A 26,405-nucleotide genomic window follows, 5' to 3' on the forward strand; every position below is an offset into this window, starting at 1 on the left:
TTCAGCTTTCCTCTCAGTCTCTTGCTTAAATAATAAATCCAAAGCATGTAAATTAATCTGATGGTGTAGATGAATGTTGTGTTACTGAGACTGGGAAAAACACAAGGAGGTGTCCTCCCTTCACAGTTCATTTTTAAGGTTCCAGGCTTAGACAGGCATGCAAGCAAGCTTCATTGAACACGGTAGATCTTACTTCTGAACAAACATGCATAGGATTGCAATGTTAGTGTGACAAATTCTGATTTTTACTGGTCACATTAGGCGGAATAATTACTTAATTTAGGAAAGGCCAGTGAGGAGGGGCAGCATTGTGGTCACAGCATCCTGGCTGTGATGAAACTATTGTAGTAGTAGTAGTAGTAGTAGTAGTACTTTTTGTGAACCAGGATGGTATGAGGTTGGGGCTATAAGGTAAAGGACCCTTGGACGGTTAAGTCCAGTCAAAGGTGACTATGGGGTTGCAGCGCCAAAATCTAGAGTCATTTACCTTCCCGCCGGAGCAGTACCTATTTATCTACTTGCACTTCGTGCTTTCAAACTGCTAGGTTGGCAGGAGCAGGGACCGAGGAGCGGGGGCTCACCCCATGGAGGGGATTCAAACCGTTGACCTTGCGATCGGCAAGTTCAAGAGGCTCAGTGGTTTAGACCACAGCGCCACCCGCACTGGTTGGGACAATGCAGGTGCACTGGCAGGTACACTCTCTTTAGTGTGTCCACACCACCTTAAACTTGCTGCTGCCCCCCCATCCCCCCCATGAGCTCATTCTCAGTGAAGATGAGAAGAATCCTGTTGCATCAGACCAAAGGCCCACCTATTCCAGTATCTATGGTGACCAATATATGTCTGGAAATCCCACAAGTAGGAAATGAATGCAGTAGCCCTGCCCCCCTATTGCAGTCTAGCAACCAATATTAAGTGGCATATCACCAATGAATCTTGACATTCGAAATAGTCACAAGTTCTAGTAGCCAATAATAGGTCCACTTCACTAAGACAAATCTTGGCTTACCAGAAATTAGCAAAATGTGCAGGTTCTTGGAGCTAGGCTTGTGGCTGCACTTCCTGAAGATGCTTTGGTTTAGCATCTCTTTAAACCTGGGATTGTAGTTTGTCTCAGTCTAGACACGATGACCCTATAACCAAAGATGAAGGCAAACGGGGCAATCGACTAATTCTCCATGAATTTGGCTAATGGAATTGAACACATCTTCTGGGCAGGCAGCCCTATAAATTAATTATGAATTGCCTGATGAAATGTTTCCTTTCATCTTACTTGAGTTTCCTTTCGATTGTGTATTGGATGATCTTAAGTTCTAGTATTCTCAGAGAAGGAGGAAAAATGTGTCTGTATCCATGTTCCACACACCACCTAAATCTAACATGTCACCCATCAATTGTCCTTTTTCCAGTCTGAAAAGCCCAATACATGCTTCATTTTACAAGAAAAAAACTTCTCTGTGGACCTTCTCTGTACATTTTTTTAGCATTTGAGATGGGTGACCAGAACTTTGCACACTGTAAAAGTGGGGTTTGTATGTAGAATGTTGTTACAGCCCTAGCAGTTTTGTTTTTGACATTTTCCCTATATATTTGAAAACATCAATATTATTAATAATAAACTTTTATTTGTATCCCGCCCTCCCCGGCTGAAACCAGGCTCAGGGTGGCTAACATCAAATATATAACATTTGTATGAAATCAAACAATAATTAAATTATCTCCTAAAAACAAGTCTCCTAAAAAATGTGCTTCCATGAATAATATTGTGAGAGAACTGCAAACTGTAGCCCTACTGGGTGATTTCTATATAATATGTAATGACCCTGTACTTTTGTAATGGGTTTCTAAGTACATTTGTTCAGATACTGACCTAATTAGTCCAGAACTAGTGCTAGTCCTGCTTGTCTAGAATCAAAGATCCTCAAAACTGCCATGTGCAAATTGGTTATCTTGGTATGAGCGGCTACAGAACTGTAGAGCGGTCACAGTAGCTTGATGCTGTAAAAAAGAAAAAGAATGGGCACACAATCTGGCAGCTAGTTTTGGCAGAACAGTTTACGCTTCGGAACAGATTTGCAAGAGGGATATAGTTACACACGACAATATATTTGAAACTTGGCTTCTGTTCTTAACTTGTATCAGTAAGGGAAGTTTGCAAACTCTACCTTCAGCAGCATACGCCTCTTTCTGAAGTGGCATCCTTCAGACGCATCGCTTAGAACATAACATTAAATAACATGGCTAATTCTTCTTTACATATCCAACAAACTGCAGGCCACTAGGCAGTGCTCTAGCGTCGTGGCAAAACATATGCCTTGGTTTATTAGATTTGATTTAGGCAAATCTTTAAAAATGTAGCATAAACACTGACAACTGGGAAACACTGGGCTGCGAGTGCTCCAGTTGGAGAACAGCCTTTACCAAAGGTGTCATGGGCTTTGCAGACACTCAAACTCAGGACGCAAGGGAAAAACGTGCTAAGAGGAAGGCACGCTTGGCAAATCCATGATCAACTCCCGCGCAGAAACCAATGTCCCCACTTGGAAGGACGTATGGATCCAGAATTGGCCTCCAGAGTCACTTACGGACTCATTGTTAAAACCTTGCTTATGGAAGACAATCTTACTTGGCTATGAGTTATCGCCAAAGAAGAGGAAGAGGAAGAGGAAGAGGAAGAGGAAGAGGAAGAAGAAGAAGAAGAAGAAGAAGAAGAAGAAGAAGAAGAAGAAGAAGAAGAAGCCGCCTTAGTACCAAATTCAATTCTTTGCATCTCGAATGGACCCAGTTTGAAACCCTGGAAACTGGCAGTTAGTTTTTATAGTATTGAGCTAGATGAAGTGACTTACTCAGTATAAGGCAGTTTCTTATGTTCCTATTGTTTGTGTTTTTATTGTTTGTCTTTGCAGCCTAAAATTTACACACACACACACACACACAATGTAGTCTTGTTCTGAGCTACCTTTGCAACTGCTGCTGAATGGTTAAGCTATTTTTATGGCTTCATCTTTCTTGACATATTGTAAAGAGCAAAACATTCACTAGAAAGAGGATAGTGTTTTTTGAGTGGTACAGCTGATATTAAAAAAAGAGATACATCTGCTGTTGAGGTCTCAACAGCACTTTGGAAAACTAATATAAGACATACTTGAACGTGCACATGTAAAAACCTCTCATGCTTATGAGTGCTGAGTCGAATGCAACTTTTTTTTTTTTGTATGTGTGTTCTGTGGAAGAATATCCATCAAAAACCTTTGCTTTGGTATGAAACGTGGACTGGGGTTTAGATTCCTGTTAACTTTATCTATGTTGCAAAATTCATGTGGCTTTTGTTTTTCGATACAACATTTTTACAGACATTCTTGTCAAAGCATTGCAGTGAAATCTGTCCTAGGCTGCATTTTTTATAACTTGATCTTTCAGATAAGGGGAATTACTGCAGTCATCCTCACAAAGCCAATACTTTCCCATATATGGCTCAGAGTTCCCTTTGAGACATAGAAGCCAATCCTGACTGGCTAATAGGTGACAGTTCCAAAAATAAAGTAAAACTGTAGAGAAAGTTAATAGTTCTACTTTTAAGAAGCACCCAGTATTCCCTGTTATACTTGTGCAGTTTTAGTGGATTTGCATATATTGCCCCACCCTCCTTTTCAAACTGTACAGTGAAAGTAATATTCCAAGAACCAAGAGACTGGAGTCTCCTTCAGGCATTATTCTCCATGCAACCAGAACGGGGCGCAACACCTCCGCCTTGCCATACATGTGTTGGGTATGAATTCTGAAGAGGGAAACCCGCTCTGCATTTGCATACACCTTGGAAATCAGAAACGTGCAGGATCAGGGTTCTAAATCACCAAGGGAGTGTATGCACTAGAGCAAGCTTTCCTCTTCAGGCATTTCCAGTATGGATGTGGGCAGTGATACAAGGGCAGAGCCTGGGGATGGGGTCCTGTTCTCCCTCTACATGTGATTATGATCCTGTAAAGGATAATGCTAGAAAGGGGCTAATTTCTCTGCCTATGGGGCATTAGACAATTTGTGTACAAGTAGCTAAGAGAACAAACTTGGTGTGCAATCCTGCACTCAGTTAGCTGGTGGTAAGCCCCATTGAACTTGGCACGGTTACTTATGAGGAGCATGCATAGCATTGTAATGCAAATGCCTGTATCTACAAATACAGCTCTGATTAAAGTTGTAGCACAGACGAAATTACAAAAATCACGTTTAAGTATTGCCCTTTTGATGCAGTACTGTGTAGCTTGAGTTGTGCCAAAAACTAATGGATCCTTTTACCGGAAACTGAAAATTAAAGAGGATGAGTAAGCAGTGCACTTCAAGGTTTCATAATATGCATTTAACTTAAATAATGAATGCCAAAATCTAGAGTCAGCCAGTAAGTTGCAACGTTTTCTTTGCAATATGTTTTTTCCAATCACCCTCTAATTAAGGGTCTCTTTCTTCCTCTTTACTACACTGGATAATAGCGTATTTCAACACAGATTAGTGTGTGCTTTCAAAAGTAGGGTAGAATAATCCAGTGTATTATTTCAGTACCAGTTATCACGAAGAGCATGCTAAAATTTATAACTTCCACTTTGGGGAATTTAATCCCCCTACCTTTTAAATACATGTCTCCACAAAAGAACAGGATTAATTAAGTAATCTGATGACTATTAATAAAAGATTCACATTTTATTCTTCACCACTTATTTATTTAATAGGTGCATTTAGACACAAACCTTTTTGTTCAAGGTTTCTAGCTTTGCTTCTTAGCATGTTTTGACAATGTATCCCACCGCCAGGATTTTCCACTGCAATGTCCTGCAAAAATAATGTTTCAAGGCAATCATACCAGTGGGCGTGGCTTGACAATTATGTATCTGAGTTCAGTTGTATATGGGATCCTGAACGCCTTGTGAGTCAAACGTTTCGGTTCCCAAACGCTGCAAAATAAGTGTTCCGGTTTGCAACCGTTCTTTGGAACCCGAATGTCCGATGTGACTTCCGCAGCTTCCAATTGGCTGCAGGAGCTTTCTGCAGCCAATCGGAAGCTGTGCCTTGGTTTCCGAACATTTTGGAAGTCAAACGGACTTCTGGAATGGATTCTGTTCAACTTCCGATGTACCATTGTACTGCTTTCGCCTCCACCTTGTCCACACTCCCTGTCCCCTCCCTGCTGCTGCCCATCCTGCACATGCTTGTAGATTTCCACGATTGAGTAAAGGGTACTTGTAGTGTAGTCCTAATTATGTCCACTCTGAAGCGAGCCTTTCGGAATCCAGTAGAATGTACTCACAGGCATGTGAAGTTAGGATTGCAGCCTTCAGCTGTGGCCTTTCCCATCCCCTCTTCGCAACGCCCCCCCCCCAAAAAAATACATTTTTATAAACTGGGTGGTGGTCGTGAAATCTTCCTTTTGCCTTACTGCAAAAGTGGAGAAGATCCAACAGGAGGTGGATAAGCCACTTGCTTGTCCGGTGTCCTGCCAATCCTGGAATAATAACCTAAGACTTTCTTTCCAGCCATGAAATAAAAACTTGAAGGACAGGGGTACTGCCTGACACTCGGATCTCACTCACTTTTGTCTTTCCCACTTTTGAATAACTTTCCACCCACCTCTCCCTTCTCTTCTTGCAATGACAGCTCCCCAGTCTCCCCAATAATAACATGAGTTTTTATGAAGCCAGGGGGACAATCTTAGAATAGAGACTGAGGAAGAATCTGGGTAGTCTGGAACTCCTGAATGCTGGCAGTCGCAGACCACACCCACCGCAAATGTCACAGAGGCGGTAAGCGGAGGGCGGAACTGCAAGGATAATAAGTGCTGAATTAGTGATGCGAAAAATCAAAACAGATTTTACCCTTGAGATACAAAACTGGCGAAAAGAATTCCAGAAAGCGCTACAATGTCATCTGAAAGCACCTGGAGAACAAGAAGGAAAGCTCATTTCACTTAGTCAAGTGTAAATAAAATCCATGTATAATAACCTTTTTTCAAGTAGAGGAGAGGGAAAGATGTTAGCTCTGCAGATATCAGGAAGTAGATGTAAAAAAAACAACATGGTGGAGTGAACAAGGGCTTAGCAATGTGTGCATTCTACCTAGAAATCAGATATGGCAATGTTTCTGTTTAATGTGGCAACAGGGAACTAGAGCCAGAAGCCTAATGAATATGAAAATCCTCCTTCTTTTGTTCTTGTTTACATTCAGGAAAAAAGTGCAAGCTCTTAATTTAACCCTTTTTGTTTCCACCAAAATGAAAGTCACTTTTTGATAGATAATGGAAAAGCTATAGAAGTGTCAAACAAAGTATGCTTTGTAATTTTATTTAACAAAGTAATTCAAAATGGGGAGGAGACTCTTTGAAGCCAAGTTCTGCTGTTTTGTTAACCTAGGCAGCCAAAGTTTGCACAGCTGCAAAGGGGAAGATAACTTTAACCCTTTTCTTGCAATATTAGCCTTAAGTATATTGCTTAAATATAGTTTGTCTGTTTTCAGAAGCAACCTGTTTCCTACTCAAAGGCCAGCAGCTGCTGTATAAAATAGTTCCTCTCCTTCTCCAGGACAATTCTCTCCTTCCTTTTTCTAGCTGGGTGGCCACTTACATCTCATCAAAAAAGAGGAAATGAATCACCAAAAAAAGGACACACTTTTACATAAAGTATTTTACAACCTATGTACACAGATAGACATTAGAAACGATTTAAAAACAAATGCTATGGGCTATATCCAATGCTGCTGTTCTGCTGGCACAAGGATCTTTGTGTGTGCAATTGAAATTTCTCTCCTACCCCTTCCAGCCACATGGATCTCCCGCCCCAAGAAAATCAGCTCCCGGGGGGTTGGGTCACCACTTGAATCAGATTTTGAGGTGGATGTGGTAGGGGGAGAGGAAGTCCCATTTCACCAGTGAAACCTTGCTGGTGCAGCATGGGATACAACTCATCCTGGTGAGAAGGACTGTGGCTGAGGGCTTGGGACATCACTGGATACAACTCAGAATTTCTTTTCTTTGCCCCTCATTTTTATATACTGTAGCTGTTAAATCTTACAACTCTACAATTAACAATTTAAAATGATAAACCATAAATAATAAAACGACCCAAAGTGTCTAAAGTGTTTTTGTTTGATTGGCAACTCATTGTTTGGATGGAAGAGAGATGTATCCCCCACCTTAACTTTAGCTGGATTGTGCTTGTTATGAGAACAAAACTGCTCCTTTTCCCTTACGGGGTATCCAAGAGCCCGTATAGAGTCCTTAAGTAGGTCCCCTATCGGAAGGAGAAAATAACAGAGGCCAACCAGAGAATATTGAGAAGCAAGGCAGCTAGTAAGCCTGATCTTTATTAACTGTTGCAACAGGGTGCTCACAACCACATGCAGGAAGCAGAAGGGACCCAGAACAATGGTGTGCAAGCCCTTATATAGACTTTTGAAATTGTCCACCCTGTAGCCAGAGATGCCCCCCCCCCCGTAGCCAGAGATGCCCCCCTCTTTGTCAAGATACCTGGTAATGGCCAGTGATTGCTCTGCCTGGGCATTCTTTTGTGATGGTACAGTAAATGCTTTAATTCCTGAATCCAGGTCACAGGCTCACCCTATTCATACACACATGCCCTTAAGATCGGTAAGCAAAAGACAAACAGAGAGGTTTTCCCATTTCCTTCCTCCTTGCAGAGAAATATTTGAGGTCACTGGGAGAGTCAAAATGGTTTCAGGATTGTTCTCCACTATTTCAGACACATGGTTTATATACTTATGTATGTGCTTGCCTTTTACATTTATGAAAGCTTATTTTATATTTGGGACTTTAGAATTATTATAACATGCTTGTCAAGATAGAGTCAGACAACAGTTCTACTTAGGCAGGGGTGTCCAAACTTTTTTCAAAGAGGGCCAGATTTGATGAAGTGATTAGGATTGAAGTTGTTGAGCTTTTTTTAGGATTTTAACCCAGGAAATGAACTACCACAGGGGTCAGATTAAACTGGATTACACCCCCCAATACGGACTTTGGACATGCCTCTCCTAAGGACATTTACAGGGAAGGAAGAATCATTTGAATTCAGTTGGACTTGCTTCTGAGTAAACATTTTAAGGCTCATAAATACCCCCATAATGACAAACCTAGATAGCATCTTAAAAAGCAGAGACATCAACTTGCCGACAAAGCTCCGTATAGTTAAAGCTATGGTTTTCCCAGTACTGATGTATGGAAGTGAGAGCTGGACCATAAAGAAGGCTGATCGCTGAATAATTGATGCTTTTGAATTATGGTGCTGGAGGAGACTCCTGAGAGTCCCATGGACTGCAAGAAGATCAAACCTATCCATTCTGAAGGAAATCAGCCCTGAGTGCTCACTGGAAGGACAGATCGTGAAGCTGAGGCTCCAATACTTTGGCCACCTCATGAGAAGAGAAGACTCCCTGGAAAAGACCCTGATGTTGTGAAAGATGGAGGGCACTAGGAGAAGGGGACGACAGAGGATGAGATGGTTGGACAGTGTTCTCGAAGCCACCAACATGAGTTTGACCAAACTGCGGGAGGCAGTGGAAGACAGGAGTGTCTGGTGTGCTCTGGTCCATGGGGTCACGAAGAGTCGGACACGACTAAACGACTAAACAACAACAACAACAACAAATGATCTAATTGTAGGAAACCACAATGGTAGAGGCTTCTTATAAAATACCTTAGAGACCATTTACAGAAAATTCTATATGACAATTTCCACCAGCCCTGGTTTGCAGAAAGCTCAGAATGCAAACCGTATCAAAATGGGAGAAGAATTCTAAAAGTCCCTGATGTCCCGTGAACTCTTTAAAGTAGATTTCAGGTAGCTAAAAGCCAACTGCCTGATTTTCATGATTTACTTCAAGGAGTTAAAAATCCAGAGCTGTGCTGGATGAGCCAGATGGTCTTTAACAGTAACATTGTTCATATTGTTTAGATTATCCTGTTGCAAGTACAGTGCCTCGTTTACCTTTTATGGAAGAAAGTGTGGAAAATTGACCACAGATGTACGCAGCTTGGAATGATGGCTAAGGCAAGGCTTTCCAGGCCTCCCTCTCTAATGCGCTTGATCCCACAGATAAAAAATAAATACAGAAATGTGAGGAGGCAGCATGAGAATTCTCTAGCATTACCTATTTAAGTGTTTACTTTAGATCTCTGAGCTGCTAAAGCTCTCATTTCCTTAAAAACCAAATGTCATTTGTTTCCCTTGTATACTATTACATTTAAGCAGCTTTGGCACAGATATTTAACCAAGTACTAAGCAGCACAAGATTTATACACATCTTCTATAAATTACCCCCCCCCCGAACGCGCGCGCGCACACACACACACAAGCATTTATAAGCAGGTAGGGAAGAAGCCTTGACGTATATAGACTTCAAACACAGTTCCTAATTAAAAAGAAAGGAGATGTCGGTTGTTTTTGTCCTGTATAACAGAGAGCATACATGCACTATTAATATAGCTTTGATTACTATCGGAAGCCAAGCTTGTGCCAAATTAATTAGCTAAACCTTCGCTTACTTTCAGCCATGTGTTGAATTTGCACTGTAACTTCAAAGGCATATCTGAATAGAAATGCACTTCTTCTCGGGTTGAGTCAGATCTAGATTTTGAATATAAAATGGCGTAAATGAGAATTGCAAATGAAAAGCTACGTACTCTGCTCTGTAAAGTCCTTTTGTTTCTTATCACTTTCCTTTCTGCCCCTCATTTCCTTCCTCTTACTGATGGCTGATGTCAAACTGCATTTACTTCTGGCAAGTGGGTTCCTAATTGGAGTTTCAGTGCTGACATGACAGCATTTGCATGCAGGTGCTCCTGCCACAGACCCCAGCTGCTCCAGCTTGCATAACCCCTGGGAGAAGGGCGAGCCAAATTCATAAACCCGCTCGGTGTCTGAAGCTACCAAAGACGAAAATCCCAAGTTAGTTTTGATAAATGGAATGCCTTGGCTCACGCGCCTTTTGGCTAATAAGGAGACAGCCTGATGGACTGTCTGCACACCTGGAACATACTTGTTTACATGATGGATAAGTTGGTAATACATTAAACCACGGGCCGCAAGCCCAGTTTCAGACTTTCTATTATGGATGTAGAGTTTTAAAAGAAACATAGGAAGATGCCTTATACTGAGTTCGACCATTGGTTTGTCTACTCTGCACAGTTTATTTTCTATACTGTACTGACTGGCACTAACTCTCTGTGATTTTAAGCAGTCTTTTCCAACCCTACCAGCAGATGCCTGGGACCTTTTATACACAAAGCATGTCTCCTAATCCCTGCCTGCTTTGCCAGATTTCTGATAAAGTAACCTATAGAAGTGGAACCGAGTCAGTCTTTTCTGCCACATCCAGACTGGCATTCTGTTACGAGACCCTGGATGGCTACTTGGAGCATAGATGGTGGTCTGCATCTAGTCTGCTTACTCTGGCATTTGTAGATAAACTAATGTTTTGCTTTTTGCCATTTTGGGAGGGAAAACTAGACAGAATGTGTTATGAGTCTAACTGGAAAAAGATGCTTAAAAAAGAGTATATATTTTTCCATTAGTAATTTTGGTAAAATATGCCACCTTTATATTTGGAAAGTATGTGATAAAGTTTGTATTGTGTTGATGTCACTCTTGGGCAGCTGCTGTGGTCCCAGCACTCTGCCAGGACCCTACTTCTATCCCTCCCCTCAACAGCAGCCAGCAATCAAGGCCAGGCATCAGGTGGCACAGTTTAATTTCCCACAATGCTTTGCAGATCTACAACCTAACAATGAACCAATCTATGCAAGAAATACATTTTTTGGACACTACTATAAAAATACAGGATGGACGTATAGACACCACCTTATACTGAAAACCAACTGACCGACAAACATATCTACATGCTTCTAGCTACCATCCCAAACATACCAAACAATCCATTGTATATAGCCAGGCCCTACGTTACCACCGCATCTGTTCCAACTCTACAGACAGAGAATCTCACCTAAGAGATCTACAGCAAACCTTTTTAGAACTAGAATATCCACCTGATGAAGTTAAACAACAGATCAACAGAGCCAGACTGATACCTAGAGAGAACCTGCTGCAAGACAGACCCAAAAAAGAAAATAACAGAACACTAGTTATCACATACAGCTCCCAAGTTAAAACAGTACAACGCATCATCAGAGATCTACAACCTCTCCGAGACAATGACAGCTCTCTTTCTCAAGCTCTGGGAGGAAGACCTTTCATTGCCTACAGACTGCCACCCAATCTTAGACTTAACATGGACACTGGTACCAGAGCCTGCAATAAACCCAGATGCCAACTTTGCTGCCACATACACCCGGACATTACTGGCCCCAACAACATCCAACATACCATCTCAGGACTATTTAATTGCTCATCCTCTAACATTGTGTATGCCATCAAATGCCAACAGTGCCCTTCAGCTCTACCTGCCTGCAGACTGTCTAGCCAGAGTGGTGCATGCTCTAGTTATCTCCCGCTTGGACTACTGCAATGTGCTCTACGTGGGGCTACCTTTGAAGGTGACTTGGAAACTACAACTAATCCAGAATGCAGCAGCTAGACTGGTGACTGGGAGTGGCCGCCGAGACCACATAACACCGGTCTTGAAAGATCTACATTGGCTCCCAGTACGTTTCCGAGCACAATTCAAAGTGTTGGTGCTGACCTTTAAAGCCCTAAATGGCCTCGGTCCAGTATACCTGAAGGAGCATCTCCACCTCCATCATTCTGCCCGGACACTGAGGTCCAGCACTGAGGGCCTTCTGGCAGTTCCCTCGTTGCGAGAAGCCAAGTTGCAGGGAACTAGGCAGAGGGCCTTCTTGGTGGTGGCGCCTGCCCTGTGGAACACCCTCCCAACAGATGTCAAAAAGGAAAACAACTACCAGACTTTTAGGAGACATCTGAAGGCAGCCCTGTTCAGGGAGGCTTTTAATGTTTAATAGATTATTGTGTTTTATTTTTCTGTTGGAAGCCGCCCAGAGTGGCTGGGGAGACTCGGCCAGATGGGTGGGGTATAAATAATAAATTATTATTATTATTATTATTTTGGACAAACAGGCCAAACCCTACGCCGAAGGATAAATGGACATAAATCTGACATCAGGAATTACAAGACAGAGAAACCAGTAGGAGAACACTTCGATCTCCCAGGACATTCTATACAAGATCTCAAAGTAGCTGTCTTACTACAAAAGAATTTCAGAAATAGACTGGAAAGAGAAGTTGCTGAATTGCAACTTATCACCAAGCTCAAAACCATGGAGGGACCTGGTTTGAACAGAGACATTGGATTCTTATCTCATTATACATGATAAAGCGATATTCAGCCATCTCAACCCTTGCTTTTTCATGCAAGACCATTTGCAGTCGTTTACAGTCGTCAACAGCTATCCGTCAGTCAATCACCCATTTCCACCACCCTTCTGAGTGATACCCCCTCCCCACCCTTTCCCTACGTAAGTGTCTGGGGACTTCTATTTCAGTGTATCTGAAGAAGGGTGCATGCACACGAAAGCTCATACCAAAATAAAAACTTAGTTGGTCTTTAAGGTGCTGCTGGAAGGATTTTTTTTATTTTGTTTCAACTACATCAGACCAACACGGCCACCTACCTGTAACCAGATCTACAGTGTTTAAGACACTATTGGAGGTGTAAATGGCATCACTTGGCACTGCTTCCGCTTGTTGCTACTTACCACTTCTACCGCTACCAGGGCCAGATATGCTTAAGATGGCCCTGGTTGTAGGCCAAAACATCTGGAGGGCCGCAGTTTGGGGATGCCTGATGTAGATGTTAAACAGCATGGGGATGAGCATATAACATCGAACCTGGCCCAACTGCACTGGCTGCCAGTTTCTTTCTGGGCCCAATACAATGTGCTGGTTTTGCCCTATAAAGCCTTAAATGCCTCAGGACTGCAATACCTCAAGAACTGCCTTTCCTCCTATGAACTGACCTGGACCCTGCAATCATCTGAGGCAGGTGGTCTGGAGGGCAGCAACACAGCAATGGTCCTTTTCTGTGGTGGCTCCTCATTTGTGGAATGCTCTCTCCAGGGAGGCTTGCCTGGTGCTTTTGTTACATGCTAGGCAAAAACATTCCTCTTCCCCCAGGCCTTTGGCTAATTAAATCTATGGTCTTTTAAATTGTTGGGGGGGGTATTGTTTTTGTTTGTTACTATGTTGTGCATTGTTGTGTTTTATATTGTAAACTGCCCTGTGTTCCTTGGGTGAAGGGTGGTACAGAATTTTAAAAAATAAATAAAATTTATAATATTTTCACTCTTTTAAACACTTAGCTAATGTTTATCTATTATTTTGCAAAACACAACAGCACTTTTAGTAGAAAAGTGGCCAACTAGAGCAGCAACCATAAATATATCATTTGGAACTGCCAACTACACTGTACAGTTGAAAGGGTGCGATAAAACAAGGCAGTTATAGCCCCCGCTCATAACAACAGCAGTAATAACTATAGCCAAATAACCATGGACAGATAGTTTTACCAACTTCCAATTTTCTCCCCCCCCCCCCCCAGAAAGTGCCATTTTGTCATTTTTGTAGTGAGCAATTGGTTTCATTATTGGACTTTGTATCTCTTTTCTTAAAAATAAATATGCCCCACCTTTCTTTATGACATGAATTCAAAGTAGCTTTAGAAAGTCACAAGATACATAAGACACAATAAAACCAGTTCAGATCACTAAAATCATTCCTTTTTTTTGCTGGGGGTATGCAGGGTTACGCATACCCCTAAACATTGTGTGAATCTTTGTACCTTGGTCCATTTGCTGTATTTATTTTTCCCAATTTAACTATAAAATGGTGATTTTCTTGAGTCAAAATGAGAGTATCCCTAGACATTTTTTTAATAGAAAAAGAAGCACTTACTAAAATCAATTTCATACAGTATATCGAAAACTAAGAGGAGGGTAAAACAATTCAGCTTGAAAACAGGGAAACCTAACTCTTCCCCGCACTAAAAGCATGAAGAATGACTTAGAGCTGCTTCATACAGTCATTACTTGAAATTGGAAGGTTGCATGTTTTATATAAATTCCGCTCTGGCTCTCCACACACACACACACACACACACACACCCCAAGAAAATCCCCACACACTATGGAATTTTCAAACCACACACTTGGTGATAGTCTGCTTATATGGCAGGAACTATGATGACAACATCTCCCAGCTAGTATTTCAGGAATAACCCACACATTGACTGTAATCAGCCATAGATTGTTACAAAGATGAAAGGTTTGGGCTAATGTACAGAGCAGAAATAAAAAACATATATAGATAAATATATTCATTATTGAGATAATGACCATATCATGTATGTGTGTGGAGGGTGTGTGTGAAGTATTTGATTATAGATTATAAAAAAAGAAAGACTGAACGAAAATTATTAATATAAGTCGTATAAACGGGTCTGTTCTATTTACTGATAGGTGTAGAAAAAAACCCAATAAAACCCACTGTGCAGTTACAATTTTTATTTCCTCCACAGTTTTATCAGCTGCAGCTGCTGTAACATGCAAACTGTCTAATTCACAAAACTGCATCAAAACAGTGGCATGTCCATAAATAACTGACTGTGCGTCAGGGGTTGACTCTCAATGAAACCATTGAGGTAAATAATCTTGATCAGTATGAGAGGAGGATCAGTTGGGAGGCAGTCTAGGTAAGTGGGAGGTATCTTCTGGTCTTTCTTCTCCCCCTCCCTCTTCTCTCTCTCTTTCTCCCCCCCTTCCATGCATTCATGAAATGTGCAGGGATCTTCAGCAGGGGTGCTGGCCAGAGTGTCGGATGGAGATGTTTTTGTTTTTAAAATTTGTATTTTACACTGTTGACATTTTCTTAGAACTATCCCCTGAATTTAGGGTTCAGACGACGTGGGTGCATAATTGTAGACATGCTGACAATAAAAATGTGTGTCTTGGTATATATGCACACCAAAATCCCCTGTGTGAGTTAAGCCACCAGCTGCAAAAAGAGTGGCAGCAAAACTCTTAATGTGGAATCATATAAAAAAAATATGTACTGAGGATTGGTGTCTAAGATGGATATATCAAAGGTGAATAAATAGGAGGAACACTACCAGATAATAGAGTGGCTTAACTGATCATTGGAAAAAGCTCAGGATGTCCATAAAGCCAATGCTGTTCCAAGAAAGGTTTTGTGGAAGAGCTGAAGCAAAGCAGGGAAGATGGTCTGATGAATCAAAAGTTGCTGTTGTAAGTCCAGGGAACAGCCTATCAGTCATGAGATCTACAGTCATACCTCGGTTTAAGTACGCCTCGGTTTGAGTATTTTCAGTTTAAGTACTCCGCAGACCTGTCTGGAACGGATTAATCCACTTTCCATTACTTTCAATGGGAAAATTCACTTCAGGTTAAGTACAGACTTCTGGAACCAATTGTGTTTGTAAACCTAGGTTGTTGTTGTTTAGTCGTTTAGTCGTGTCCGACTCTTCGTGACCCCATGGACCAGAGCACGCGAGGCACTCCTGTCTTCCACTGCCTCCCGCAGTTTGGTCAAACTCACGTTTGTAGCTTCGAGAACACTGTCCAACCATCTCGTCCTCTGTCGTCCCCTTCTCCTAGTGCCCTCCATCTTTCACAACATCAGGGTCTTTTCCAGGGAGTCTTCTCTTCTCACGAGGTGGCCAAAGTATTGGAGCCTCAGCTTCACGATCTGTCCTTCCAGTGAGCACTCAGGGCTGATTTCCTTCAGAATGGATAGGTTTGATGGATAGGTTTATACAGGTACCACTGTATAAATAAAATTGATTTATTTGTTAAATTTGTTTTCCACTCTTCCTTCCACTGTACACACACACACACACACACACACATTGGAGGCATGCTACTTTTCAAGTAATCAGCACTTTGAAGATCTATTAGTAATTAAATTGGACAACATATAATGTTAGTTAAAAATGTATTTTCTTCCCATTGCTATCTGGATTTTCTCATGGCCTAGATAATTTTATCCTATTAACATCAAACATACAGGTAACTTTAGAATCCTGCATCTGCATTATTTCTAGGAAAGCATAATATAATTAGAAATGACAGTAATTGGCATTACATGGTTTAATTAAATTTCCTCCTCTGTGCACAAAACCTTTTAACCAGCCATTCCAGTGCTATTTCTGTATTTATTTGTTATGTGGCTAAATGTGTTATGTTGCAGATATGGTATTTATCCATTTTCACAAATTAAGCTATTAGTATTATGTTGCCTCTGAATTGCTTCTTGAACTGATGGGCAAAACCACCTGAGAGAGAGTTCCCACCTCTCTTCAGTAAACTTCCTGTCTTCACTAAGCTGAAAATTGTGGCATTGAGAAAGCACTGTTTTGTGAAAGACAGAAAGATCAGACTTCCAGTAATGTTGTGGACATTTTATGCTTGGGAGAAGAGAAGCACAAGAGCTTATTATCCTAAATGAAGGCAACACCAGACAGTAAAAATTTATTCTAATTATCAGGAAGCAATGTTACTTTGAATTCCAATAAAGTTTTTTTAAAAAAAAAAAAAGAAGGAAAAAAGGAAGCAATGTTACTTCTGAAGCAGCCAGATTAAACAGTATTCACAGAATTTACCTGCCATCCTATACAGGTTAAGATTGTGGATTCTGAATATCCCAATGAAATGGTTCTCCTTGAAGAGCTCGGAAATGCTTAGCTTTTCAGTACTATCCCAACGCTTATATGCTGGATTTAGTGTGTTTGCTAAACAGCCCCTCAAAAATGGCCTGAGAGATAAAATACCTGGAAAAGATTATGTGTCGCCTTCAAAAAGAGATTGGTTGTGTTGTTGGGGTGGTATTCCTTTTACTGACCTTGAGACGCCAACAGTGGAGCTATGGTAGGTGAAAACAACAGAAGGACCACTGAGTGATCTGAGGCTAACAACAGCCCCCTCCCCCTTTTAAGTCTTTGAATGAAGGAAAGGCTTGTTACCCCTGTTAATATTATTGGCGAGCTCAGAGAGTCTGCTACAGGTGGAAGGATCTGTCAGTGGGGGTTCTCAGAGTTTCTTGGGGTTTTTTCCCAATCTTAAATTCAGTTCTCTAGATTTCTTTTTATTTTTTTAATCCTCATTAAAATTCACCAGCATTTTTGTACAAATTTATTTCTACTAAACACATTTTTGTATGCAATTTTTCTAGCTGCTATCCTTGATTTAACGTAGTCTTGTATGCTATTGTCACTAACATATTAATTTTATGCACACATTTTTGTAAACATTGGTGGGAGAACTTCACCGCAAAATTCAGACAGCATTGCAAATGTTGAAAGAGGGCCATAGTTCTGTTCTCATGTTGTTTTGGAAAAGCAAATTTGATAGATTCGCCTTTAAATGCAAACTGCTCTCTGCTCCTTTACAAATGAATAGTGACTGCCCTGGTTCCAGATTGAGAGAAATGAATAAGGGAAATAAATCCCTTGAGGTAGAGACCAGTAGAGGGGAGTAAACAGACCACCATGTCACCTGAGTGGGCGCCAGGTGATAGTCCTGGGGTGGGGGTTTTGAGTATAAGCTGGCCATTTGAAGGAAGTGAATCCAGTGGTTTAGAGAGAATGTCTGGCAATCGGTTTAACTGCACTTGAACACTTTAATAATTAATGGGCGTTCTGGAGCGATGCTGAATCTGACCATTTTTATGCAGACTGGTTCCCCTTCCTTAAGTATATTAACCAGTGATATTCATGCATTGGTAGCCTCACAATTTGACGATTGTAATGCACTTTGTATGAGACCTCCTTTGGGATTGGCCTGGAATCAACAGCTGGTGTGGAATGCTGCACTGGGTTGTTGAATGGAGCACCTGGGTGCATACAGTTTTCACCTGTTTTGAGGCAACTTGCACTGGCCGCCAACCAGCTACATGGCCATGCCCTACTCTGAACTGCTTAACCCACCCATCCTTCATGATGGCCCCTTTTGAAATGTGGAGACAGGACCATGGCACAACAGGACTTCGGGTAGCTCTTGGGTTCCTCTGAGCTGCACAAGTATTCCATAACTTCACTTACACGGAAGATCTGAGAACTGGCCCAAAGGCCAACAGAGCAACAAGGAGAGGAAGGAACATAAACCAGGGATGTGAATTCCCAGTTCACAATTTCTTTTCTTTTCTTTTCTTTTCTTTGGCTCTGGAATCAGGAAGGCTCTTTTGAGGACCACCAGGAGATTAGGGTAGGATCTCTTCCCCATTTTGGGGCAGCTGAGTCTCTTCACTGCCACCCAGAGTTAATCAGAAAGTGGTGAAGGGGGATAAAAACATGATAAAACGCCTCAGGTGTGGTGGACGTTATTTGAACACACACCTGCTGCTTTCCAAGGCATCTTGGAGCACAGCAAATATATGTTCAAATGTATGTTTGCATTGGCAGAGTAAAGGAGTGCAAGGGTGAATGAAGAGGTGGGGAGCAAGGGTGAGGAGAGAACAGGAGAGGAGGCGATGAAGAAATGGATAATTCTTGACAGCTGTGATGTGGGGTTCAGAGCTGTTGCAGAGTAAGGCAATGTTGATAAGGCAGTGAAGAGAGGGAGGGAAGTGAAGGAAATGTTTCGCCACTGCCCATCATGGCCTTCTTAATATCTGCCTTACACAGATTCCCTATCGCTTTAATTATGTTGGGCTTTGTAAAATGTAATAGCCCAAGAATTCTGTAAGTCATTTGGATAAATGAGGTTGCCTGTTTGTCAAAACATTTAGCTTTCTAGATGAAATTTGCCGAGATGGGAATGGCAAATGTAGTTTGTTTTGCAGATGGTCTATGAGTCTCCTGTGGCATCATATTAAATTATATAGGCAGTCAGTCAGTTGTTCTATGATGCATTGAGCTTCGAGTTGCAATGTGCATTGAGTATTCTGTAGAGATACAGACTCAAAATACAGCTACACAGGGCAGCAGCAGAAGGGAGTGATTTAAAAGTAGGGGACTTTTTAGTTGTCCTCGTGTTTGAGAAAATGAGGGCTTGGATAGTGTACAATGGGATGTGGAGCATTTTGTCCCAAAGGTAAGGGATTCTACAGCCCTTGCTATTTTCTTTTTCATGTTTGATTCCTGTGGCTCTGAATGATTATCTGTGCTAAGCATTTAGGGTGTTTTCAGAATTGATCTTTGTGATGTTAGCTTTGCTTTGCTATATTTTAATTTTTTTTGGCAGAGTAATATTTTTATGTTGCATTAGTGAAGGCATCACTTTGTGTTTTAGCACAGAGGTCAATAGTTTTCTAAATGATATAATCTTCTAATAGATGTGCTAAATAACTGGTTCTTTTGCACTGAAGGGTGTGTTGTTAATTTTAGTAAACACAGATTAGCAATATCTGAACTGCATAATAATACAAAACAAAAAAATTTAAATCTGTATATTCAAAACCTACTTAGACCTGCTTAGCAAAAATTGTTTTGTGTTTTATTGTAACAAAACTTTTTGGGAACCAAATATCTTTTAATTTCAGGTCTCCTTAATTCTGCTGGTTGCTAATAACCTCTCACAGTTGTATTGCTATGTGCTTTATATTTGGCTGTGTTCTGAACAAGTTTGATCAAATTTCCCAACATGAGTATCTGAGAGACTACTTGATTGTATTCAAAAGCGTTTATTGTGAACAGCTGCATGAGTTATTCACACTTTAACACCAGAAACATGGGGGAATTATATTGGATAAGCTGGCATTTGTAAATTCATATTTATGGCATTCAGAACTGATTATCTTAACACTCAGCTGCCTGGTTGGAACGGATTTATTTGAAGTTTTCTGCAATCATGCTACTCTGGTACAAAGATATGGGTGGAAATTGAATCAGAATTATTTATTCATCACAGTATTGAAAAGTAACGTGCAAGTTGGTTGAAGCACTTTTAAAGAATTCTGGCTTTAATTTGGCATCCAGTTATATAGGTTTAAAACTAGTTGGACTGCACATGTGTACAGGATTGCAATCTAGTTTATGTTCTGTGTATCTGAAAGCAATCCAGTGCATAGCTGCCAAGTTTTCCCTTTTCTCACGAGGAAGCCTATTCAGCATAATGGAATTTCCCTTTAAAAAAGGGATAACTTGGCAGCTATGATCCAGTGTCTCCTACTCCCTTTCTCTAGCTGGTGGCAAGGCACCAATTCTCTCTCTCTCTCTCTCTCTCTCTCTCTCTCTCTCTCTCTCTCTCTCTCTCTCTCTCTCTCTCTCTGTGTGTGTGTGTGTGTGTGTGTTCTTTTGAAACAGAATTTTAAAGCTTTTTTTATCCAACACTCCAGGTTGCCTTGACATGCCTTGACAATCTTGAGCTACACCAATGTTGTGGACACTGTTGTAAATCTAATGCCCAAGAATACCAGTACTGCAAAAGGGTAGCTAGGGCTTTAAAATAAATTTATTGTTGATGGGAAAGGGAATGTGTGAATGCATGCTGCATATAGCATGGAGAGCTCTTCCCGTTTGTTGAGTTGCTCAAATCATGAATGTTCTGAGAAAAATTTGACATACCCCAAACCCAGGCAGCCTCATTTACAGCTTCATGTTTGCTAATTAGACAGACCATGCACATTTGTCGTTGTGTTAGCTACCAGTTGCTTTGTGTCTGCTCCTGGCAACTACCTCAGGAGGTTGGGGACAAATCAAATGCAGCATCTTTTTACATGACTATTTGTTTGCTCATGCCTGCTTATCTGAAACCAGTGAAGCTGGTATTGCAGAAGTATAGTCAGCTGCTGTGTCTCTGATTCTCTTGCTCCAGCTGTATATGGCCCTGGATCAGCAACCAGAAGTGTGGATGTGTGGAAGGAGGGGCCGTTGCTTTTCTGCCAAGTCTCAAACCCAGAATATTTCAATACTAAAACCTAGGACTCATTTTTTTCTTAATGTATAGAGTTAAGACTGGGTTAAAGCAGTGTTTCCCAACCTTGTGCCTCCAGATGTTTTGAGACTACAATTCCCATCATCCCTAGCTAGCAAGACCAGTGGTCAGGAATGATGGGAATTGTAGTCCGAAAACAGCTGGAGGCACAAGGTTGGGAAACATTGGGTTAAAGGAAGAGGAAAGTCCACATAGTCAGCTGAAGTATGATTTCACCTGCTGCCCTTTGCAAACCTATCTGGAAGAGCATCCAATACATTTCACCAAGCTTTTATTTGGCATCTGTGAGATGTGTTCTAAATGAAGTGTGGATAAGATTGCAGTTTTACAGCCCAATCCAACTTTTTCAAGAAATAAGCTCTAGACTTCAATGGATTACCAGGTATCCCCAAACTGCGGCCCTCCAGATGTTTTGGCCTACAACTCCCATGATCCCTAGCTAACAGGACCAGTGGTCGGGGAAGATGGGAATTGTAGTCCAAAACATCTGGAGGGCCGAAGTTTGGGGGTGCCTGGATTAGTCCATAAGATGTCACAGAACCTAGTCAGCAGAAGACTATGTTGCCACTATGTTTGCACTGCATACACTAGGTGGGCTTAGACAAACTACTAGCCTCAGCTACAGCTCATCCCACACCTTCAATATGTGGATAGTAATACTGACCTACTTTGTAGGTCACTGTGATAATGCATCGTCCCCTTCCAACTCTGTTTTAAATCAGTACAGTATAGAAGTGCTAAGTGGTGTTATCTGAAATGTCAATATCGGTAGAATGGTAATTCAAGTTGCATTCATTGCTCAACTTCACATTACAAGCAAAAGTTACGCAGAAAATATCTGTTGCAATTTCCTAATTGTGGGTGCTTTGGCATTAGGAATAAAGTTACCTGGAGCAAAGGAGCATCAGTGGTGGCAGAATTAAAATAATATACTTTAGTTTTAAAAGTGCTAACTGTAGATCTGACAGGATTCCCTCAGGGATCACTGCTAAGAAGGCATTGCTCCTAGTGGATACTGATCTATTCTCCCCGAGTTGCGGCACCTATAAGACAGAAGTAGTCAACGTGGTCCCATCGTATGTTGTTGGGCTACAGTTCCCTTGCCCTCCTTGCCCTTTGGCCCCACATTGACTGGGGCTGATGGGGATTGTAATCCAGCATTTGGAGAGCACCAGTTTGACTACCACTGCTTTAACAGGCCCTCGTGGAACATAATTCTTTGGACTAATGGAATCATAAGGTTAAATGTGTTCCCTCAAACTGATGGGTCTTGTTATTTCTTCAATGCGGTTATTGAATAAAGCTGAAGGAATCTATGGAATCCCTAGGATCCTTTTAAAAATAGACTCTCTTTTTTGCTTTCTTCTTCTTTTGCCAACCACAACCGTGTGCTAGGATGATCTTTTCCTAAAAGCTTAAACTGAAAGAATGCAGTTTAAGAAGCGAAACCACACTGCTCTGCTCGTGAAGAAAGTGTGTTAGAAGTAGGTATGACTAAATATAGAGCAGAAACTGTTAGCTTTGAAAGCTCTTGGCACCACAAATCCTTTTTTCATATTTGGCATGTCCCTTGTAGTGCCCCACATTATCTGCAGGCACTGAGTACCCTGTTGACTGAAGCTGCCTCCTTATAGGTTCTCTCTCTCATTGAAGGTTTGATTGGTGGGAACAGCAGCACATTGGCATAGGTCATCTCTACAGTTGGGGTGTGTGTTGTAGGTTGGTGATGTTTCAGAGGTGCCCAGGTTCCCTCTTCCAGTCTCTCAAATCAGCACACTTTGTTGTGACCCCTTGTAAGAGTCTCCTGTACCGTCACTTAAGTTTCAAAGGATATAGTGTTTATCCAGCTGGAAGAGGCGCTAGTGCAAGGTTGCTGTTGCATCATTCCTGTGTAAAGACAAGAATGTGCTTTTTTTAAATAAATAAATAAATCCATCCTTCCTGCTGAATGGGAATCGGAATAGGTGGTAGACATTGTGTAGTCAAAATGGTTCTGAAAAAATACAGTGAAGGCTGAAAAGCTCAGTTACTGTGTGTTGAACAAGTATCATTTGTTTTGGGTGTTCGTTTCCTCTTTGATCAACAGCTTTGTAATATTTGCTGGTTCCATTTAACGGAAAGCTGGAAAAAGATAATGGATTAGACAAAAAAATACTGCTCACTGCACAACATTGGGCAGATGAGAAAAGTCCAAGGCCCTAGGCCTTTAATTTCTATTATACACAAACCAATTAGATTGTGTTGTTTGACTTCCTTCCATTTTTGTTATGTTTTATTTAAGAGAGAAATGAAACGGCCGTAGAAAATAGGCCCTTTCTGGAAAATGTGTACTAATGCATCACCATCAGATTGATGTATGTTGTTTGCACAGTCACCTTTACAAGTGATTGGCTGGGAGTCAGCAGTTAATGGATTAGGGACAGTGTTGTGCTACAGATGGTTTCCTGAAAATGATTTTCGATTGTAAACATGCATGTGTCTATTTCGGGGGGCTTCCCTCATTAATTAAGTCTTTTGAGAACGGATTGCTTAAGAATGTTCCGTTTATGTTCTGGAAACACTTTTTAAAATGATCACCTCATAAAAAGCCATCTGCATAGTTGCAAATTCATGTTTATGTGTTTTGTGATAATTAATTTCCAATCACACATTTAACTGGTCTATCATTTCATCGCTACCCTCAAAGCAGTGGGTTTAATCCAGACCTGCCCTGCTTCTATGCATGCAAAGGGCTTTGGAGAGGCTTTCACTGGAGGCAAGGATGCTGGTTTGCCTTCTCCTTGCCCTCCCCCTCCCCCGCAGGTTTTCACAGGATGCTGCAGAGGTATGGGGAAATTGGCAAAAATCGCCACTGTGGTTTCCGCCAGTGGGAATGTCCTATGAGTGGAATCTTGCTCACAGGAAGCTGGATGCAACCCAGAGGCTTTTGCCTCATTTGCATGCAACACTGTGTACAGTACAAAATGTACAAAACTGTGCATCTAGATGAAGTAATTCATCTGTAGTAAATTAAATGAAACTCAGTATGCACATATGTGGATTTGCACTACAGCTAAAGGTGCAAAATCTCATTTTTCTTGCTGACTTTGATCTACCTTTCATTTTTTTGCATTTCTCAAACTTTAGCCCAAAGATTTATTAGAGTTTTTATTTGATCCTTCTGAAAAGAAACAGAATATATATTTGCTTGCATTTTGTTCCCGAATGTGTCTCTGCTGCATTAAATCTATCCAGGGCTTGGTGTATGTGTTTTTTCTTTTCCTTTTTATATATTTAAGGAACTGGATTTGGCCAGCGGACTGGATCCTTCCTTTCCTCACTCCTCTGGGCCAACTATGATGGGTGGATGGGGTCACCCACCTGTCAAACTTTAACGGGACCAGCCTTCTGCTGATTGGTGTTGAGCATTTGCTTTCTAAGAGGATGGATCTTAGAGCCAATTGCTTGCAAATGGACTTCAAAGGGGCGGCTATCAGTTCTCATCAGCTTATTGATGCCTAGAGCCCCATTGGTTGTTGTTTTTTTAAGCTAACTCACCGCTGGGGAGTCCCTGATGGGGAGCTCCCTAGTTCACCCAGTGTCATTGGTCTCCCTCTGTGTGCTAATCAACTGATGGGCACTGAGAGGGAGCCCCACTTACCACAGCATAATGGAGAGTGCACTTAAAGTGGGAACTTTGTGCGCATTATACCAGGTTTTCTGCCATTGTCAAATTCTGGGTTATCTCACTTCTTTTAACATAAATGATTATATGGGTAAAATTCAAGTAAATGGTCACCTTGTAATTAGAGTGTCTTGTGGCTTTGATAACAATAAATAGCATTAACTTTTTTAAAAAATGAAAATGGATAATATGATGTTAATGAAACAGCCACCAGCAATAGCCTCATGTACAACATTTCTAATGACTCGCATGAGCGTGTTTGCATCTCTAGCACTACAGCATTGCATTGGTTTGGGCAGCGTAAATACTCAATGATACAATCTTAAAATCCCCATATTGTACTTATATCTTACCTTAACCTTTTCATTTATTTAAAATACATGTAGGCAATTTTTAGGGGTTGAAATTCTCCTAATCCAGTTTCAATCAGTTCAATTCAGCAGCCCAATTAAACCTGTATAATACATTTAAGCAGATGGAACAAATAAATCTTTTAGAGCTCTTTTAAAGGTCTGCAACAGTGGACTCTGACTTACCTCAATCGGCCACATGACCCACAAACGTAGGCAATGTTATCTTTTCCAGTTAATTCTTCTCCTAGCACCTGTCCTCACTAAGGTGGTATACTATATACTAGTGACCACAGAAGAAGCTGAAATCCACAGTATTGCATTGATACGGAGCTGTCATAAGGAGATATCAAGTATATTGCAGCCAATGCATCAACAATACAAATCATGTTTACGCAATTAAGGGAATATATCTGGCGTCTTCCCACAGCAGGGAAGATTAGTACTGCCAGAGGGAGGTTGGTGTGAACCTTTCACAGCTGCTCCCCTCCTTTCTCCTCTGCAATGATGTGAAATGAAGTAAGAGAAGCTCTTTATAAATACAAAGTTGGAAAATCACTGACCTAAGGAAATATAAATAGTTATCTAAGTACATGAGGAAGTCTTAATACAATGAAGCGTGGAGCACTAGTCTGCATATGCTAAGGGAATAAAGCTAATTTAAACCTTGTGGGCAGCAGTATTTGTGCTCATCAGTTTCTAGTACAGTAACTTCGAGGGGACTCTTGCATTATTAAAGGACAGAATGTGGCTCATTTGGACAAATGTCATAGTTTAGATTTATGAACTTGTATTCCTGGATCTTATGATTAAGACGTCTGTTCGCCTAAAAATAGATGCTCTGGGGTGTGGGTGTGTATGCATGCACACACAAACACAAATATTTCCATCATTTGTATTAGCTTCATCAAATATAATATATTAGAGATGTTTTGGCGTGACTCAGGTATTTTGATTGCCAAATGCACTGGTATTTTATGCTACCCATTTTGAATTACCGTAACCTTTTTTTCTTTTCTTTTTTGTACATTGCTGAGACAACCAAGTTTTGGGGCAATTAACAAATGCTAATTAAAAAATAAATGTGAAAAGTTCCAGTGAGGTAGCTGAGCTGAAATTTTAGAGACCAACATGACGCAAAACAAAAGAATTTCCACAATGTAAATTTTGTTTTTAATAGGACCAGTGTCTGACATCAGTGTAACAAAATGCTTCACGGTTTTGCAACTTGGCAATGTGACCAGAGTGCCTTTGTGATAAATTACGCAGTTGGATTTGTGGTAGAAGGAAGGGATGTGGTGTTTTTTTTTTGTTTTTTTTGCACGTTGACTACGGCCTTGTTTGAATTTGTAGAATTTTGTTTCAAGGATGAAAAAATAAGAGCCAAACTAGAACCGCTTCATTTTAGCTGGCTTGAACAAATCATGAAACTGAGAGAGAATGGGGAAGATCTGGGTTTATGTGTGCCCCTGCATGTGCATG

General features: G+C 41.1%; 1 protein-coding gene and 1 long non-coding RNA gene across 4 annotated transcripts in view; one reads left to right on the top strand and one right to left on the bottom strand.

Moving 5' to 3' along the window:
• The window catches only part of PARVA (parvin alpha), a 74,126-nt gene that overhangs the window by 22,183 nt on the left and 25,538 nt on the right, over window positions 1–26,405 (top strand). Inside the window, exon 1 of one of the 2 annotated variants that reach the window (XM_035118872.3) lies at window positions 18,777–19,067. The exons of the other annotated variant lie outside the window; for it this stretch is intronic. Within the exon in view, the coding sequence (XP_034974763.1) occupies window positions 19,040–19,067 (28 nt within the window). The 5' untranslated portion in view covers window positions 18,777–19,039. Of the gene's footprint in view, window positions 1–18,776; window positions 19,068–26,405 lie in introns of those variants that run through there. 2 annotated transcript variants of the gene reach the window in all.
• On the bottom strand, window positions 1,771–9,928 carry LOC148687619 (uncharacterized). 2 transcript variants are annotated; one of them, XR_015949439.1, is made up of 3 exons: window positions 5,990–6,074; window positions 4,741–4,822; window positions 1,771–1,999 (listed from the first exon to the last, which is right to left on the bottom strand). It is a non-coding gene; the product is annotated as an uncharacterized LOC148687619 (long non-coding RNA). The 2 variants fall into 2 exon arrangements; XR_015949435.1 differs by lacking the exon at window positions 5,990–6,074 and adding an exon at window positions 9,678–9,928 and having other exon boundaries at window positions 1,863–1,999.

Source organism: Zootoca vivipara, chromosome 1, assembly GCF_965207765.1.
Source record: "Zootoca vivipara chromosome 1, rZooViv2.hap1.1, whole genome shotgun sequence".
Taxonomy (NCBI): Eukaryota; Metazoa; Chordata; class Lepidosauria; order Squamata; family Lacertidae; genus Zootoca; species Zootoca vivipara.